The sequence below is a fragment of the Saccopteryx bilineata genome, chromosome 1 (assembly GCF_036850765.1).
Source record: "Saccopteryx bilineata isolate mSacBil1 chromosome 1, mSacBil1_pri_phased_curated, whole genome shotgun sequence".
NCBI classification, from domain to species: domain Eukaryota; kingdom Metazoa; phylum Chordata; class Mammalia; order Chiroptera; family Emballonuridae; genus Saccopteryx; species Saccopteryx bilineata.
Window position 1 is genome coordinate 136,022,712 of NC_089490.1, and position 19,160 is coordinate 136,041,871.

The 19,160-nt window shown below is 52.1% G+C and overlaps 1 protein-coding gene across 2 annotated transcripts in view; it reads left to right on the plus strand.

Annotated features, from left to right (window-relative positions):
* LOXL2 (lysyl oxidase like 2) overlaps positions 1 to 18,999 on the plus strand; it is a 109,188-nt gene extending 90,189 nt beyond the window's left edge. For both annotated transcript variants that reach the window (XM_066267424.1, XM_066267434.1), the window contains exons 9-14: positions 1,758 to 1,920; positions 7,002 to 7,245; positions 12,685 to 12,800; positions 13,916 to 14,052; positions 17,203 to 17,314; positions 18,068 to 18,999. In XM_066267424.1, coding sequence (XP_066123521.1) covers positions 1,758 to 1,920; positions 7,002 to 7,245; positions 12,685 to 12,800; positions 13,916 to 14,052; positions 17,203 to 17,314; positions 18,068 to 18,147 — 852 coding nt within the window. In that variant the 3' untranslated portion in view covers positions 18,148 to 18,999. The remainder of the gene's footprint in view (positions 1 to 1,757; positions 1,921 to 7,001; positions 7,246 to 12,684; positions 12,801 to 13,915; positions 14,053 to 17,202; positions 17,315 to 18,067) is intronic.
* Positions 19,000 to 19,160: the final 161 nt, after the last annotated feature.

Here is a 19,160-nt window from a genome sequence, read left to right on the forward strand (position 1 = left end):
CATCCACTCGGCTATGTCCACTGGGATTTACCCTAGGCTGAGAGCTAATCGTGGGGTGTCCTTATGTACCCTTTGCCGATGGAAGCAACTCAGTCTTATGGGGTAGTGGAAGCTGCCCAGGCCAAGGCCCAGCACGCTGTATGCCTCAGCTTGCTCCCCAAGAGGCCCCTCTGGTCAGATCATGTTCCCAGCTGCGGTGCATGCTCACGCCTTCTCCCGTTGGTCAGCTGCTCATGTCCAAGCTCATCCGGAACCCTTGTCACAGCAGCGGCTCTCTGCCCACAGACCCCTTCCTTAAAGGCAGTGACACAGCTGAGGGCAGCCAAGCTTTGCCCCTTACAGAAAGGCAGCAGAAGAAAGACAAGTTGCGTTTGGCTTCAAAAATTATTCCCTCTGGGCCCTGTACCGGGCGGGAACAGGCACCCACAGAGAAGGACAGGGTCAGCGAGGCCCCTGGGAGCAGGACAGGAGGCAAAAGGCTCGGAATCTATTCCCAGCTCTGCTCCCAACAGCCCACACATCATGATCTGGGGCAAAGCAGCCACCTTTCCAGGCCTCAGTTTGCCCCTCTGCGGCATGGAATTAATATAGTCCCAGGTCCATAGGATCCTGGCCCTAAACCTTTTCCTTAAGCTTCTCACAGAGCAAGAAAATGGCTGGAGAACCACCCATGTTTTACTAACCCTGACTCTAGCTCCTGTGCTCGGGCAGCCCTGCTTGCTTCTCACAGAGCAAGAAAATGGCTGGAGAACCACCCATGTTTTACTAACCCTGACTCTAGCTCCTGTGCTCGGGCAGCCCTGCTTGCCAAAGGGGGTTTCTGAGGGTTAGCCATGGAGGGACGCGGATAGCCTTGTTAAGCCCAGCTGCCTGCCAGGGCCTGGGTAAGCAGTGGGTCCTGAGTGGAGGCTGCCCTGTGGCCTCTGGCACTGCTGCCCACACCCTCCGGGAGCTCGGCTTCCAGCGCAGCACAGTGTCTCTGCTAATACTGCCCATGACAAGCCAGGGTACTCTGTTTCTCTAAGGAGAGGAGAAAAACTGCTCATTGTAACATAGTGGCTGTCCAGCTATTTTTGTGTTTTTGTCAGCTTATTCCTAAGACATCAGGGCTTCAGTTGGGGTTGTAAAATGGGCTTGCACCTGTTATCATTCACCAATTACAAGACCATTCCTTCCCTGGGCCCCAGTTTTCTATCTAGAGAATGAGGCATGTATACTTAGGTTATCTAAAGAAGGAGAACCAATAGGATGTATGGATATCAAATTAACTACTGCCATATGTGAATAAATTTCTTCTCTCCTGCCACCTCTGATTAATTAGTAATGTCTTCCTGGAGCACTGTGTTGAGAAGGATTCTGAGATCACAGTCCAGCTTAAAGGACAAAGTGCTGTGATTGATTAGTAATGTCTGTCTTGGGCTGAGGATAAGTCAGCAGCAGCATGAGTTGCAGGGGTCTGCCATTCCTGACATACAACATCAAACGATTGACCAAAGCAACTTTAGTGATGTTCCCCAGAGGAATGGAGAGACAGAATCTAAGTCTCATGGTCAGAAGACCTGGATTCTCACTCACACTGCCACTAACAAACTGCATGGCTTATGCAAGTGATTCTTTGTGCCTCGGCTGTGTCCATCTAAAAAAATGAGATCATAAAGCTTGGAGGCTTTTGTGAGGCTGAATATGAACATTGATAGAATATGGTAAAATGACTATTTAAGATGACATACTGGCCATTTCTTTCATTGATTCTCCAGGAGACCTGGTATTGGCATGAAAACATCAATGCCAATAAGGTGGTCATGAGCGGAGTGAAGTGCTCAGGAACGGAGCTGTCCCTGGCGCACTGTCGCCTCGACGAGGACGTGGCCTGCCCCCAGGGCGGAGTGCACTATGGGGCTGGAGTCGCCTGCTCAGAAAGTGAGAGCGCCTGAGGTGTCATATTCCCCCTCCCTGCCAAGCTCTATGGCTAGGCTCTGGGGCTTCTGCAGTCAGCCAAGCAAAAAAGGAAAGCAGATGTTACTTTTTGTTAAGTGAGAAGTGGAGGGCAAAAGGCAAAAGGAACTCCCCCAGTCCCAACCACAGAACCTTGCCTGATAGCTGGGGTGGTGGTGGTGGCGGACGGAAGCAGGAGGGAGCAACCAGGCTGTCAGGAAGCCTCAGGTTTAAATCTCAGGGCCACTGTATACTATTTCAGCGAACTTGGGTGAATTAAACTCCTTGTTTTTAGCAGTTAATGAGGGTTCTAATGAGGGTTAGTGAAGCATGAAACTCATGCTAAGTGCTCAGTGCACAGCAGCATTCTTCCTTCCTCCGCCCTTCTCCATAGATCATTTTCTGTTCCACACCGTGTAGGCGATTTAGCTTGCTAGTGACTCCCCGGGCATTCTAGAGAGACTGAAAATATAGAAAGGAAAGCCCCGCCATGATTCAGAATGACCCAGCTTGTGAAATTTCCCTTTTGCTGAGCGTGTCACTCTTCTGACCCCCAAACTCCACTCTTCCCGCCCATGGCCTTATAAAACCTCTCCCTTGTGAATCAGGGAGGCAGAAGAAGCCCCCGATTTGGTCCAACAACTTGAGACCAGACCCTGCCTGCCACTTACTGCTGATCTTGGAAAAGTCCGTTAAACCACTATAATCTACAGTTGTCATTTTTTCTAGAAACTGAAAATTAGATATGACAACACATCTATGAAGATGCTCAATAAAAAATGACGCACTGTCATTTACCATCATGGAGAACTAAGGAGAAGATTAAACCTTGAACTCAGTCAGTTCAGTTGTCCCATCAGCCCCTTTCAGACTCCCTCGGCATTTTCTAACCCTCGTCAGGCAGGACTCTGGATGCCAGCATGGACTTGTTGAGGTAAATGTCCTAAGCCACTGCATCCTGTCTGAGGGGAGAGACGAGATCCAAGCAGAGAGATGTGGTCTCACTGCTTCAGGGGCTTTTTCTTGGCTTATTAATTCACTTATATTTGTGATATACCCTTTTTTTTTCCAAAAGGAAATTTAAATAGCACAAACCTAGATAAAATTCAAGGTAGCATAAAAGAAAAGCAAATGAAAGAAAAGTGGATATTGGAAAAAAAAGTGGTAGCTCTAAATGGATCTAAGAAAGAAGTTAATTAACAATACATACTATAGAGTCCTGAACATTTACTACAGAGAGGTTATAAATTTCACAGTGAGCTTCCTAGCAGCCAAAGGAAAGATGGAAACCAGTTCACTGATATAATTCACAATATCCATGAGATAGAAGCAAACCCATGAGTCATGAGAAGCTTGAAGGATAGTCTTGTTATGTGGACCAGGAGTTATTAAATAAGCAATGCCCTCCATATTCTCAGAATAGATCAAAGATGTGTTTCATGGGGCTATTCCTCAGAAAACCCTTCATCTTAAACTGAAGGCATCACTCAGAGTCTGCAGGGGCCATCTGGTCCAGAAATGCTGACCTGACTTACCACTTTATTCAGAGAGATAAAGTTTATTCTTTAGGCAATATTTTGTAATTACTTTTTCTCATCCAGCCAATTTCACATCCCCCATATATTCAAGTCTTCTCCCATCTCTCTCTCTTCCTCATCACTCCCATATTCAGTCCATCTTTACTTTTACCTTTCTGTATTCCCTCTGTCTCCTTCCATCCTGCTGCCTCTGCCTACATTCTGGTGACCGTCTTTCATATTGTATTACCTCAGGAGCTCCAAACTGGGATCCCCATAGTGACACATAGCCTCCGGGTCCCTCCTGTTCCTGAAGCCAGAGTCAACGCCTGTCTCCCAGTCATGCTCCCTTCTGTTCAGACCCCATTTGGGCTTTCCCATTGCGCTCAAGTGAACGCAGGGACATGCGCAAGGCTCGTGTCATCTGGCCTCGTTTCTGGCTAACTTCTGCTCTCCAGCCCTCCTTAGTGTCCAGACCACATGGGCCTTGGCCCTCCTTCACGCTTCAGGGACCTGCCATGTGCCACTCGTTTTGCCTGAAAGCTCTGCCTACTCTCACGCTTTCGAGTTATTTCCTCTAATCTCTGCTCATCATCCAGGGAATAAATAAAACATAACTGTATCCAAGGAAGTCTGCCCTGAATTCCCCTAGGCTGGGTCCCCTTGTTATAATTCCCAACATATCCCGTTTTTCTCCTTTAACCCTTTGAGGAGAGAGTTTTCTTCATGCTCACTGACCCCCGGGAGTGAGGGGTTTTTTTTTTTCCAAAAAATGAAATTAGTTCCAGTTACAGTTTTATTAACCTAAAATCATGTTTGTTTGATAACCAATTTATGGAAACAAGAAGAACATATATTTGCCTTTTTTAAATGCTGCCTTACACATTTTTAAAATAAAAATTTTTGTACGATCGTACTCTGGATGGTCAGGAGGCACAAGGACGTACATGAATGTTCATGCTACTCGAAGGGTTAAGCTCTGGCCGCAGTTGTTATTAACATTACTTCTGTCTATCCCACTAACATATGAAGTCTGCCTTGCTTAGCACTGTTCATAGTGTTCAACATGATACTTGGTAGATGGTACATGAATGCATGCCTCTGATGAGGCATTCTGGGTGTTAGGTAGCTCAAGGCCCCATCCCATGGCAGGTGCTAAAAGCATAGCCGCGGGGTACCAGCTAAGGGCTGGCCATATTATGATATATTAAGACTCCTGAGCTGGAAATAGAGCTGGCCTCCTCTCATTTCTGATAGAGAACCCTCTGCTCAGATCAGAGGTAAGCTGAGTGCTGTCCATTGAGTACTGACTAGTATACAGATAACAAATAAGGGACTCTCAATCCCTCTGATAAAAGCTCCCAGAACACCCAGCACACATCCTGCTGTGTGTCCTCCAAGAGGAAAGAGCTCTCAGCCAATGGGAGCCTCCTGATTTCCGTCCTCGCTTCCAACCCCACATCCTGCCTGTGTGCTCTTGCACACGCACTTCAGAAATTTATAATCAAGTTGCCAGAAAATAAAAGACGGATGGATCTTGATGTAAATAATTCATATACAACATTTGTTTGAAATGACATGTCCTAGAAATGCTCGATGGAATCTCATTTTTATAGGGAAACTTACAGTTAATCCTTTTATATAGAATGGAAACTGAATTATATGGTAAATTTAGATTGTAGCCATCAGAAAATTGTTAACACCTGCCATGTGCAATATGCTAATTGAGTAAATCCATCGTGTTTTAAAAGATGCGCTTTTAAAACTCAAGCCCAGAGCCAGCAGGAGTGGAGAGCGGAAGAACCCGTTAGGGCAGTTGGCAGGATGCAGCAGTCTTGGAAGTATGCAGCTCTTTCTCCCAGCAGTTTCACTGATAGAAGTGTAACCTACTGATATTTTACTTACTTAAGTTATACACACAAGTTTACTACGGGATGTTTATTGCAGCTTTATCTTTAACTGGGAAAAATTCCAAGCAACCAATATATCTGAAAATATGGGCTAAGGTTATAAAATAAATGTTATGTAACCATGTAATAGATATTTATTAACAAGGAAATGTATCAAGACATACTGTATTTGAAGAGAAACAGCATCAGCAAGCTATAAATCTACATCTGTATCATTCCCAGAAGAATCAGACCAAGGTATTAAGAGGGTTCTCTCTCTGGGTAGAGAGCATTGTTAATTGTCCTTGTCCTTGTTATGTTTGCTTTCTATTATGGAAAATCTCCGCTACTGAAAAGTAGAGAGAATATGCCTGGCCTGTAGTGGCGCAGTGGATAAAACATCGACCTGGAATGCTGAGGTCGCCGGTTCGGAACCCTGGGCTTGCCTGGTCAAGGCACATATGGGAGTTGATGCTTCCTGCTCCTCCCCCCTTCTCTCTCCTTTCTCTCTCTCTCTCCTCTTTAAAAATGAATAAAATCTTTAAAAAAAAAAAAAAAGTAGAGAGGCCCTGGCCTGTTGGCTCAGCATTTGAGCGTTAGCCTGGAGTGTGGAAGTCCCAAGTTTGATTCCCGGCTGGGCACACAGGAGATGCGCCCATCTGCTTCTTCCCCCTTCCCCCTCTCCTTTCTCTCTGTCTCTCTCTTCCCCTCCCACAGCCAAGGCTCCATTGGAACAAAGTTGGCCCGGGCACTGAGGATGGCTGCATGGCCTCCGCCTCAGGTGTTAGAATGGTTCCGATTGCAACTGAGCAATGCCCCAGATGGGCAGAGCATGGACCCCTGGTGGGCATGCTGGGTGGATTCTGGTCAGGCGCATGCAGGAGTCTGTCTGCCTCCCCACTTCTCACTTCAGAAAAATTTAAAAAATAAAAAAAAGGCCCTGGCCGGTTGGCTCAGCGGTAGAGCGTCGGCCTGGCGTGCGGGGGACCCAGGTTCGATTCCCGGCCAGGGCACATAGGAGAAGCGTCCATTTGCTTCTCCACCCCCACCCCCTCCTTCCTCTCTGTCTCTTTCCTCTCTGTCTCTCTCTTCCCCTCCCGCAGCCAAGGCTCCATTGGAGCAAAGATGGCCCGGGCGCTGGGGATGGCTCCTTGGCCTCTGCCCCAGGCGCTAGAGTGGCTCTGGTCGCGGCAGAGTGATGCCCCGGAGGGGCAGAGCATCGCCCCCTGGTGGGCAGAGCGTCGCCCCTGGTGGGCGTACCGGGTGGATCCCGGTAGAGCGCATGCGGGAGTCTGTCTGACTGTCTCTCCCCGTTTCCAGCTTCAGAAAAATAAAAAAAAATAAAAAAAAAAAAAAAAGTAGAGAATAATATGATGAATCCTCCTGTGTCCATCACCCAGGTTGCACATTTTCCAATGTTTTGCCCACCTGCACCGATACCTGCAGAGGTGTCCAGGACAATACTCACAGAAGAGGAAGAGGAATTTGGGGTGGCATTCCTCAAGGAAGGTGCTCTTGAGAGCGAGACCATGATCCAGTTCCATAAAGTGGTGCTAGGCAAGGATAGGGGCTTGTCTCAGATCAGGAACCAGAAGTCAGGTGCTTGGGAAGAAGTGAGGGGTCCTGCGTCCTACCTGAGCACTGTGTCTGCCCTTTTCAGCTGCCCCTGACCTGGTCCTCAATGCAGAGATTGTCCAGCAGACCACCTACCTGGAGGACCGGCCCATGTTCATGCTGCAGTGCGCCATGGAGGAGAGCTGCCTCTCTGCCTCGGCCACCCAGACCAGCCCCACCACCGGCTACCGTCGGCTGCTGCGCTTCTCCTCCCAGATCCACAACAATGGCCAGTCTGACTTCCGACCCAAGAACGGCCGCCATGCGTGGGTCTGGCATGACTGCCACAGGTGGGGCCTTCCTTCCGTCATCCCAAGCTGCCCCAGCCCAACATCCTGCAGGGCCCAGATGGGGTGGAGAGAGGGTCACTTGGAGAGGCCACACGGTCCAGAAGACAGGGTTTTCCTAGGTTGGAGGGAGTCGGTCTGCCACACTGGCTGCCACTCTCCACTCCCAGTTGCCCTGACCTACCTGCCCTTCCCTGAGCCCATTCTCTCTTGCCTCCCGTGCCTCTAATGCTTGAAAACCAACTCTGAGTACCCCACACCCTCCACTGACCTCAGTCAGTGGTTTTCAAGTGTGTTCACATGAAGTCGGTGCTCTGCTGGGTATTTGGGGGCTCTGTAATGATTGGCCTCTGAGTTCACTAAGAAATGGATTTTAAATACCAGCATATATTTTAAATAGTTCTAGGAAGACCGTGGGTTTAGAAATAAACATCCTAGCCCCAGGAATCATGAGGCCTGGTTTCTCAACCCAGCGGTGCCTCTAACCAGCTGCGTGTCAGGCCAGCTGGGCCACGTCTCCCAAGACCTCTAATGTCCCTTCCAGGCTTCAGTCTGTGGATCTGATCCCAGGGCTATAAACCCTGCACAAGGACAGAGTGAAATCCTAGAGCTGGCACTAGCGGGAGCCCGGAAGCCACTCCATTCATCTCCCAGCCTTTCCATGTTTTTTTCTTTGCCCTGATTCTTTCTCTAATCCAGACCTGCTGCCCCTGCTCATTCACATTTTCCTGCTCAGACCTGAGGTAGGCAGGTGGAGGCCACGAAGGGAGGGCGCCCTGCCATTCGACATGGCAGCTGCAGTCCCCGGGGGTCCATGGGTGTACCCAGTCAGTGCTCACCTCTGTGCTCAGCATCCCATGGCAAAGCTTCTGTGCTTGTCTCTGCTGCTGAAAGTGAGGCCCGTGGGCTGGCAGATCTGCCATCAGTCTGCCCCCAGAGCCCGGGCAGGGTTTGCTTTAACACCAAGGTTTTAACGGGAGCACCCGGTGCTTGTGTGCACGTCCCAGTCTGAGAAGCTCCCGTCTGGCTCATCCCTAGTGTCCTTCCTGCTCTCAAATGCGGAGATCACTGTTAGGGGCATAAGAACTAACATTCAGCCTGACCAGGCGGTGGGTGTCAGACTGGGATGCGGAGGACCCAGGTTCAAAACCCCCAAGGTCGCCAGCTTGAGCACGGGTTCATCCGGTTTGAGCAAAGCTCACCAGCTTGGACCCAAGGTCACTGGCTCGAGCAAGGGGTTACCTGGTCTGCTGAAGGCCCTCGGTCTAGGCATATATGAGAAAGCAATCAGTGAACAACTAAAGTGTCGCAATGAAAAACTGATGACTGATGCTTCTCATCTCTCTGCGTTCCTGTCTGTCTGTCCCTATCTATCCTTCCCTCTGACTCTCGCTCTGTCTCTGGGAAAAAAAAAAAAAGAACTGATATTCCTTGACCTCCTCGAAGTGCACAGCGCCCTCATTTGCACGGGTAAGAAAACGGAAGCTCGGTGTTTGTGTGGCGTTATTGGGCGGGGATCCTGACTCAGGCCTGTGTGACCCCCAGAATGTGGCTCTTCCTGTCACCTCTGCTGACCCCTCATCAGAAGTCTCGCTGGATGCTTTATCATGTGACAACTGATGGCCTAGTCACATTCAAATCATTATTGGGATAGAGGGATAGAGTTGTTCAACTTGTTTCAAAAGAAAGGACTTGGATAGAACTAAGGGGTGCTGGTTTTCCTTATAACGATTATCTGTCTGTTCTGAAAGTGCTAAGCAGCCAAAGAATTTTTTCTCTTTATTTAGAAGCATGTTTATCTTCTGCAGGGCAGAAGTCAAAGGGTAAAATGAAGTCATGCCATTTTGGTGCCTGGTTTCCTTGGGGGTCACATGGTGGAGCCTGGGTCGGTGCAGGCTGATGCTGCCTGTGCATCTATAAGTAGAATATAATTGCATCTCTGCCCCACACATGATGGTCCACCCAGACATCTAGTGGTAGGAGTTTCTGTGTGACATACACTTGCTCTCCCAGGAATGGTCTTTCCTCTGAGAATGTACATGGTGACATCATGCAGCTGCTCCTTCTGACCGCCTCACCCCTGCTGTTCCTGTGGCCTATTTTATTTCTTTGCTTACAGATGTTCCAGTAAATGGTTCAGGAAGGATGGGTGGGAAGAACATGTGTCTAAGTATGCATCCCTTCAGACCTCCCCTGCTGGTCTATGACTGAGAGTCTGTGACCACAGGACCCCTGGGAGCATCCCAGAGCCCCCGCCCAGCCTCCAGAGCTCAGGGGACCCCTCCAGGCTCTGTGGGAGGGCCTTTCAACAGGACTCCTGGCCCCAAACCTCTCTTGGGTTCCTTTGGGGGTCTGATGAAAGCTGACCCTCCCTCCACTCAAAACATTTATTTTTTTCTGGAATATTTGACGTCTTGGTTCAGCAGATCTATAGACACTCTGAACATCTGTGGAACCAAAGTTTAGAGCCCTGGCTCAAATCAGTGCAAACGAGGCAAACTGTCACTCCTGATTTCATTGGTGCTACAATGAGGAACAGAGATATGTTCTTCGAAAGGCCTAAGATGACACAGAGATTGACCTCCCTCAGGAGTCTCCTTGCTGACCAGATAGAACAAAGCCCTGTGTCATTGTGCCTTGCCTTTGGTTGATGATCTTGAAGAGGTCCCCTTCCTGCTTCTTGTGCCCCCAGGGAGAGGCGCCAAACCTGCTTACCTGGCACATCAAGTCACAGCTTGGACAGAGCCAGATAAAGCAGGGCACAGAGCTGTGTTGCAGGTCTGGCCCTCCCACAGGGAAGCCCAGGAGGGCGGCTGGGAGCTGACGCAGCAGGGCACTGGACACACAGCACAGCCGCCAGCCCTCCGAGTCAGGGTGGCCTTGCTATAAAGGGGAGACTTGCCTGCTCCACCCTGCCTCCCTCGTGCGTGGAGCAGCCCCCCATGATGGGTCAAAGCCCCTAAGTGCGATGAGGCCTTTGTGAGCCCAGTGGAGACCTCATCAAGCGGGCGGCTGCCTGGCACATCAGGAAGGCAGGATGGAGTCGGCAGAAGGGCCCCTGCCCGTGGTCGCAGCACCGCCTGAGACTCTAGTATACCCTGAAATGGGGAAAGGAGCCTGTCCCAGCACAGCTGAGCTGTTTATTCTGGGGGCTCTGAGGGCCAGTGGCTGGTGGGGGAAAGGAGGGAGGGGGACAACGTCTCCTCTACAATTGCACGGAATCTCTGATGGAGTTTATTTGGGGATTCAGTGACCTATCATAACAAAGAATATACCCAAACCACCTGCCTTTCTCTGGTCTAGTTTTGTCTACCATGGAGCAAGGGTTCATCTCTTCCTTCCTCCATGCGAACCATGTCCTCAAATGCTGGGCTCTGGAGTCTTTCGTTAGAAGGCCGTCCTGTATCCAGATTATAATGACCTCGTCAAGTGTCAGATTATTCTGTCTCCTTAGCGTTCGGGTATTTCTTTCCAAGTGAAGTTTTCCTGTCTCTATCCATGGGTCAGGTCCCTCTCTTAGACTTCCAAAAGTCGAGACACCTCAGCCTGGAGAGAGGGGATGCACCCTCATCACCAGGATGCACCTTCCTGTCTTCATGGGGGTGTACATGTGGGTGGAGGAGGCTCGGTGCCCCTGGCACTCCGGCCAGCAGCCGGGAGGGAGATGCGGCCCTGGGGGGGTGATGTCTGTGTGGGCCGGAGAGGCAAAGCAGAGAGGCCCCCGCACTGCGGCTCTAGAACTGGGAGGCTCCAAACCAGCTGTGCCTTTGCATTGCTCCCAGGGGAAACTGAAGAGCTGGGGAAGACTTAAATCATGGCTGCGGGAAGCCGGGGGAGCGGGAGGTCAGCCTTACACCGGTCTGCCTGTGGCCTCCGTCTGAGTTTTGTTTAGACAACAGAACATAAACCTGTTTCTCGTCGGTCTTTCTAGCTGGTAAACATAGTCACAAAAGCTGCTCTCTGAAAGATGCAGACATATGCTCGACCATGAGTCAGACCTCATGTCTCATCTTGCTCCTTCAAGAAGCCAAGAGACTTTCAAAGTCATCACTTGAGCTGCCACAGAATGCGTCCTTGTAGATGTTCTCAGCGGGACGGGGCTCAGCATGCTTTACCCAGAAACACGAGTGACCTGGGAAAAGCCCGGCATAGGAAATTATGACATTATTTTTAGCAAAGGAAAACAGGAGGAATAGGAAAAGAACCTCTAATTTCCTTTCTGAAAAAAAGCCTACCCTTTTAATTCCCCTCTTCCCTCCATTTTTCCTCTCCCGGAGGGAGCCCGAGGCCACCCCTGGAGGCCAGGGCCAGCAGAAGCTACAGCGGGCCTGGAAACCATCACAGGGATGGGAGTGGTGCTGGTAATGATGAAAGTACTCCTCCTGTTACTGCTGGGAGGATCAGTAATAGGAGAGACTGGACAGATACCGAGGGCCCCTCTGTCACAAGCCCTGTGTGAGCTATTTTTGCAGTTTCTCCTACTATAGAGCCTTACATACCCCCATGATTGGGTTGAGTCACTATTCTCTCTTCCCTGAGGAGACAAATCAGGTCACACATACACAAAACAAGTGTTTCTGCTCCCTGTGCCTTGGTACCTTGTCTTCCGTGTCCCCCATTTCCCAAATGTCCCCTGTAATAAGAGAGACAAGTGTGTTTGATAGTTACAGGCTTGGACACACACAATGCAGCTTAGGACAGCAGGACAAGCCCAATTTTTCAGGAAGGCCCACAGCGGTTCTGTCCCCTTGTGTATTCTCAACCAAATCCATCACTTTTCAAGAATCTGCATCTGTTCTCAATTCCTCCCCCTCCCTGCCCAGTGAAGGAGGGGGCACCTTATGTAAACAACCAGCCAACCAGCCAGGCAAGCTCTCCCTCCTCTGCTTCCCTCCTTCCCACAGGCTTCCAGAGCTGTCCCTTCCCTCCTGTCTTCCTGCTGCTCCCGTTCTGCTGTGGCTGACCTCTCCCACACAGTTCCCGCCATTCACCCCTCTCCCTTACTCCACCGACCCTCCACCATTCTCTTGTCTCTCCCTCTGCCATCTCCTCACTTTAAAATGTTTTCAAAAGACCTCGAAAAGTAACATACTAGTCTGTAGAGCCGCTGGGGGGCTCCGAAGGGTTATTAAAAGCACTTAGTACAAATATCTTCATTTATGTGGCTTATTGGATGCCAGGCCCTGTACTCATCTGTTCATCTCACTAATTCCCACAGCACATTTATTCTCATTTAGCTGATGAGAGAACGGAGGCCCAGGAGGGTGAGTCACTGCCCCGCTCTGTAGTGCACGAAAGCACCATGGTACCGCTATGTCGTCACTCCTCCTCCCCCACTGGCCACCCCTTTGGCCCGTGCCTCCCAGAAGCAAATTGCAAGCAGTTGCTTGCAGGTAGCAGCTGCTCCCCACACTGACTCCCAGGCCCTCTCTCTTGCTGCAGGCACTACCACAGCATGGAAGTGTTCACCCACTACGATCTCTTGAACCTCAATGGCACCAAGGTAGCAGAGGGCCACAAAGCCAGCTTCTGCCTGGAGGACACAGAATGTGAAGGAGGTATCTTTGTGGGGTGCTGGGGAGCTGCAGAGGGACTCTAATGCTCTAATGGCCATGCTCACCCAGTCCGGGGCCCAGGTTTGATGCTGAGCTCTCTCCCTCTGGCCACTGCTGACTCTCCACGTGACCTTATGGTGATTTCCATAGCTATGTTTGGGGCTAGGGGTGTGGGCAAGTTCTGGCTATAAAGGTGTCTGGATTCCCAGGATCATGCCGACGGGCACTGGTGGGGCCACATGGTCTCCCAGGTAAGGTGCAAACCCTTGGACCAGGGAGACACAGTCCCCTCCCACCTCTGGCTGCCACGTCTCCGTGTTCCTGCCCCACAGGTTCTTACCCTCCCAGTTCAAGCTCAAACGAGCCTGTCTGCAGTTTCCAGACTCTCTCAGCTCCCCCAGCAAAGGCAGAGGCAGCACCCTGCTCACACTGTTAGGAGGCTGCCCCACCTGCGCTGTGATCACCCGTGGGTGCAGCTGCCATGCGGATGCGACTGGGGCTCCGCAAGGGGAGACATTGGTTCCTCTTGGTACACCCAGTGCTTAGAGTCCTGCCTGACATGGCAGCCTCCCAATATATATGACTGCCGCTGCTGTGCCTGGGGACCACACAGCAGTGGGTTTTGAGCACCTCTGTGTGCCCAGGGAGGGTCAGACAAACCAGACCCAAGCTTAAATCCAGGTCCAGTTGTGCAGAGATAAGATGACCCTCCTTTAAGCGAAACAGTAGATGCCAGAGCTTCCCCAGATAAGCACGTGCCTCATTCCCAGGCTAGTGAGTCCTCAGAAAGACCAAGGAGGCCAGCGTGGCCAGGGAAGGTTTCAGGGAGGAGGGGGACCCTGGCTGGGTCTGGACGGAGGGCTGGGATGTAGGTAGAAAGTTGGGCAAGGGAGTCTACTGAAAGGAGAGAGGATGAGACGCCCACAGTGGGGGTGGGCACTGAGCCTGATGAAGCAGAGGTTGGGGGGCTTGGGGAGGAAAGGGAGATCTGAGGATGGGGTCTGGGGATGTCACCTACCCAGCAGTGCTGTTTGGGGTCTCTTGTGGGGAGTGTGGCACAGAGGGCAGAGTCACCACGTGTGCATAGTGACTGGGATCCCCTCGGCACCTGCCTGCAGACATCCAGAAGAATTACGAGTGTGCCAACTTTGGCGAGCAGGGCATCACCATGGGCTGCTGGGACGTGTACCGCCATGACATTGACTGCCAGTGGGTGGACATCACCGACGTGCCCCCTGGAGACTACCTGTTTCAGGTGAGAGGTGTGGGAAGGAGTTCCAGCCCCTGCTGGTGGGAGGCGAGGGGGAGGCAGCCTCCTTTCTGTTGGTGCCCAAACACAAAGCAGGCGTGGAGGCCAGGCTGTGCAAGGTGAAGGAGCCCTACACCCAGAGGGCAGTGCCATCTGTCAGGTAACCTGGGTATGTGAGGCATGCAAGCCACAGGGTGGAGGAAGGTGGACTGCAGACCTCCTGAGATATTGGCATTCAGTTCTTAACATCTGGGGTTTTCAAATCAAAATGCATCTGCAGGCAGATCTAGTCCTCAGGCCAGGAACTTGTCCCACAGACTCTAAGGCCACTGAACTGTTCGCTTCCTTTGGAGCTATACTCCCACCTCCATCTGGCTTTCTGCCATGCCCCCCCCCCCGCCATGGGCTGTGCTCTCAAGGCTGACAGTACTCTCATAAGGCAGTTACCCATAAATGCCTGTGACTCGCCCCTCCCAGCAATGTGTGCCTCATAAGGGAAGAACTGCAGAGGGGTCAATCTCAATACAAAGAAATGAATCTCTAATGGTACAGTGCCTGGCACTAGAGACAGCCTGTCCAGTGATGCACGGACACTTGCCAGGCTTTCCCATGCTCTGTCTGGTAGAAGGCCAGCCCTGTGGCAGAACCAGGGAGCCATGGCCTCCCACCTCCCTGCAAATGGCTTTATGCTACAACCATGCCCCCCCAACTGGAGTGGGGGACACAGGGGATGCCTCCTGGTACACCTGTGCCTGCAGAGGCTTCCGCCCACCCTCTCATCTCCCCGCATCCCCACCCCTCTTGCTTCCAGCTTACCCCATAGGTGGCAAAGTAGGTGACCAGAAACATGTCACTGTGCCGTAAAAGCTGTCCCGAGGAGGCATTCAGCCAGCTCAGGGCCTGGCCCACGGTCCCTGCCTCATAGACAGCCCTGGGATGAACTGACACCTGCAGAGCAGTAACCACAGAGGGGCTTTAAAAATCTCCCTGGGGAATTTCAGAGGCTACAGATCAGAAAGCCAAGCACTTTTCTACCCATAAGCCCAAATCACAGCCCTGGAGAGGCCTGACTAGAGCAGAATGCTCTGCATTTTAAAAATGGACATCTGTGTCTGCACACACACCAGGGGGGGAGGTCTGTGTTTGGGGTCTGCTGTTACTTTGCTGGTGTAGTCTGTGTAGCTCTGTGTAGTCTGTTCTGACAAAGGCCGTCTATGTATATACCTGCAACAGGCCAGGCCCGGCTGGAGCCCTGCGAATGCCGTGTCTCGTGTCAGCACCAGTGATGGCCATTACTGTCACCTCATGTGACAGCCAGGCAAACCCAGGTCACATCAAGTCTCTATTCTGTGTACTCTACCCCTAAACTATGCAATTCACAAATCAACTCATTATGGGCATGTTAATGTGTCTGATTAATGAAAAAGAGTGTTTCCCTTGGCGTCAAGTCGGAGCTCAGCTCCCCTAGGCTGTGTTAATCTCAGGGAGCTGGGTGAGAACCCTGGCCTGGGTCTCCCTGGCCCTCTGCACCCCTGCATGGATCCCCGCATGGACACCAGCACTGCTGCACATGATGGGAACTCGAGCCAGCATGAAGCAGCTCCAGGCAGAAGGGCCTGTGGCCAAGGCTCAGAAGCTGGCTCTGTGGGTGACCAGGTTCCTGGTGGCCTTGCTTTAACCTCCTTCTCACCATTTTCTAGAATCACAGATCTTTTCTCTAAAAAGCGAAAGCCACGTCCCACAGGTCCCTTCTGGATTTAGAATTGTAGAGTCAGATGGATCATGGAGTCCATACATTCCAGCCCTCACCCCCGCAACCAAGGGGGTCAGGCTGGTGCTGGTGGCCCCGGAGATGAGTCCAGGCTGTACCTGCTGCCCTCATGACTGCACGGTGGGGACACCTTGGTGGTCTCCCTGGAGCACAGCTATCTGTGGGCAAGCAGCTGCACAGGCCTCTGTGTGCACGGTTTGTTTGCCCAGCACTATGAGCCATGCATGGCTGGGGTCAGGGGACCGGGGACAGTGAAGAAAAAGTAAGACCATCCCAGATTGGGACATTTACTGGCCTCCGTAGAAGAGACAGGGTCAAGGACACAGCCTTGGGCAGGTCTGGCAAGCAAGGTCAGATGCAGGGCCCCCAGAATGGCCAGCACAGCTCGGTCCTATGCCCCAGCCCCATGTCCAAGTCCCATGTTCCAGCCCTGAGCTAGCTTGTTTCCCATAGCAGTAGGGGCCCAGCCAGTCTGCTAAAGGTCATGCCTACGCTTTCCTGGAGGGAAGGGTCCTTAGGGCCCAACCTAGAAACTGTTCCTGAATTGACAGGATGTGCTCCTCCATCCCCACATGCCCCGGGCAGCATGTCCCCCACATCCACCAGGCATGGCAGGACCCTCAGGAGAAGATCTATCATTTGTCCCCATGCTGTGCCCACAGCCTAAGTGCAGCTTTTGTCTTTCCTCCTTTCCTCTCCTCTTCCTTCTGGGGTCCTCATTCCAATCTCCCTTTTCTTTCCACTCACAGAAACCCTCTTCAAATAATGCCCTCCCTACTCCTGCTGCCTTCGCCTGTGCCCCTTTAGCTGGGGTGGTCAGAGGAACAGGGGCAGCAGGGTTCAGTCTCCACCAGAGCCAAGGGCCCTTGGACTGGCTGAGCAGGGAGGGTTCAGGGATGGCCTAGAGCAGCACAAAGCCTGGACAGCAGGAGGGACAGTTGGAAGTCCCACTGCCAGGAGTAGCATCCAGTCTCCCACGCTCATGGCAGCCCCCTCCCAGTGCCTGTCCTGTCCCCACCCTGTCTTAGCACAGCCTGCTCCCCAGCTCTCTTTCCTTCCACAGCCTGTTCTGTGCTCCCCCACAGCCCAACCTCAGGCCTCCTAGGACAGCCAGGAGAGGGGGAACCCTCTGGTAGAGCTGGTGTGTGAATCATATGGAGACAGAAGAGACGCACGGACATCTCACTCCTCCAGGACGAGCGTCTCTGCCTCCCCAGCCCAGCTCTGGCCAGGCCTGCCCTGGCTTCTTCCGCATGGCACCGGCCATGCTCCCTTTCTAAGGTCATCGGCCCTGGAGGCCAGCGCTCCACTCCGCAGGGCCCTGGCCCTGGGGGGCTGGGAGGCTGAGGCACAGAGGCAGCCAGTCTGGTCTGTCTCTTCCCCAGGTGGTCATTAATCCCAACTACGAGGTTGCAGAGTCTGACTACACTAACAACATCATGAAGTGCAGGACCCGCTATGACGGCCACCGCATCTGGATGTACAACTGCCACATAGGTAAGACCCCTGGACAAGCACAGCATGTCCAGGGCTGCCTCAGGCCTGCCAGGTACCTCCTGCAGCCCCCTCCCTCCGCAGGAGATAGGCAGGAGCCACACCACTTTCTCAAGGGGCAACAGCGGCTTCCTAACCTGGGTAAAGAGCTCGAAATGCAGCCACCTCACAGGTTTGCGCACAGGAGGGATGCCTCAGACACAGGAGGCCTGGGTGTGGATTGGGTCTGCACAGCCAGCTCTGGGGGGGGGGGGGTACAGGACCAGCAGTCCCAGCACACCAGCACAGACCCCAGAGCTATTTAAGGGCAGGAGCTGAAGCCACCACCTCGTTATGCATGTGACCTCAAAAATGTGGGAGTCAGCAGTTTGTGGCTCTGGGTATCATTTTCCTGTCAAGAGCTAGAAGCTAGTGGGCCAGTGTGGCTTCTGGTCGCCAAGAAAGAAACTTTTCCTTGCATTACACAACCTGGGGCACACAAGGGGAAACGGCTCTCTTCTGCAGGAACAGTGAGGGTCCTCCCTCCTGATGAGGGCAAAAGCTAAACCCACTATATTTATTCACAACTTCGCTTTAAGGCTGACAGAGCACCTGACCTGTGCCTGGCCCCAGTTGCTGCCCTGGTGGTCTCACAGAGGTGGCCCCGATAGGCCACCTGGTGGAGGGTGATGGCTCCAGGGTCCTTGAGGCTGACCACCCAGGGAGAGGGCTGAGCATCTGGTTTGCCAAACTGTCTCCCTGGTGCCTACCCCTCAGGTGGTTCCTTCAGTGAAGAGACGGAAAAAAAGTTTGAGCACTTCAACGGACTCATAAACAACCAGCTCTCCACACGGTGAGGCAGCCTGCGTGTCACCTCTTGCCTCTGGCCACAGCTCACCTTCTCCGACTGCTGTCCACCAAAGGATCACCTCCACCACCACAGCCCCCCCACCCCTGCCCCGCCCCCTCTGGACACTGTGTGGCCACGCCCAAGCTCAGGAGGGAGGGGTGTTCCTGACACTGCTAGAAGCTGCAGTATAGGGCCTGGAACAGCTTCTGGGAGTGAGGCGTGTCTGCAAGGCCGTGGGAACAGTGCCACCAGCCATGTTGTGCAGCACCCCAGGTTGTCATCTTGTCCTATCCGAACCACAGCCCCCCCCCAAGTCTGACACCACCCTGCTCAGCTCACCACTGATGTGGGGTCATTTTCTCAAGTTCCCTGTGGGCAATGTCACCTTAACACACTGAGGCTGTCAGACCAAATCCCATTTCTCCTCCTCTTAGGTCGTTTCCAGTCAACTTGAATGTCTAGAACTCTCTTCTAGTTAAACAAACTGCCCCTCCTTGCCTCCATTCTATCTATATAGAACTAGTGCTGCCACGTTTTATGAGGTGAGCTCAGAGTTGGTGCTTGTCTCCTCTCCCCTGCACCCTCTTATTTTTTCAAGATACCATTATTATATTTTCGTGGACTTTGAAACACAAAATACTGATATTTAATATTGGCGATCTAGGCCTTTGAAAATATAGCTCAAAAGGAAAACCCACCCACCTGTGTAAGTGATGCATGTTTCTGTTGTTCCAGTTTGTAGTTAACTGTTAACGGTGCTATTAACAAGAGTCCTGAGTGATGAGGACACTCACCGAATGCCATGTGTCATCACAGACACTTACACATACTTGAAACTTGGAATAAAAGATCTATGGTATGCATCTGTGTTTCATTTGGACCACTGCACCCAGCCCCTGAGCAGCAGAGCTCATCCAGTCCACTGTGATGAAGCCTCATACACGCCAGTCCACTCATGCAGAGAGCTGGGGTCCAGGGTGGCCACAGGGGGCCTCCCGCCATACACCCCCAAAGGAGCAA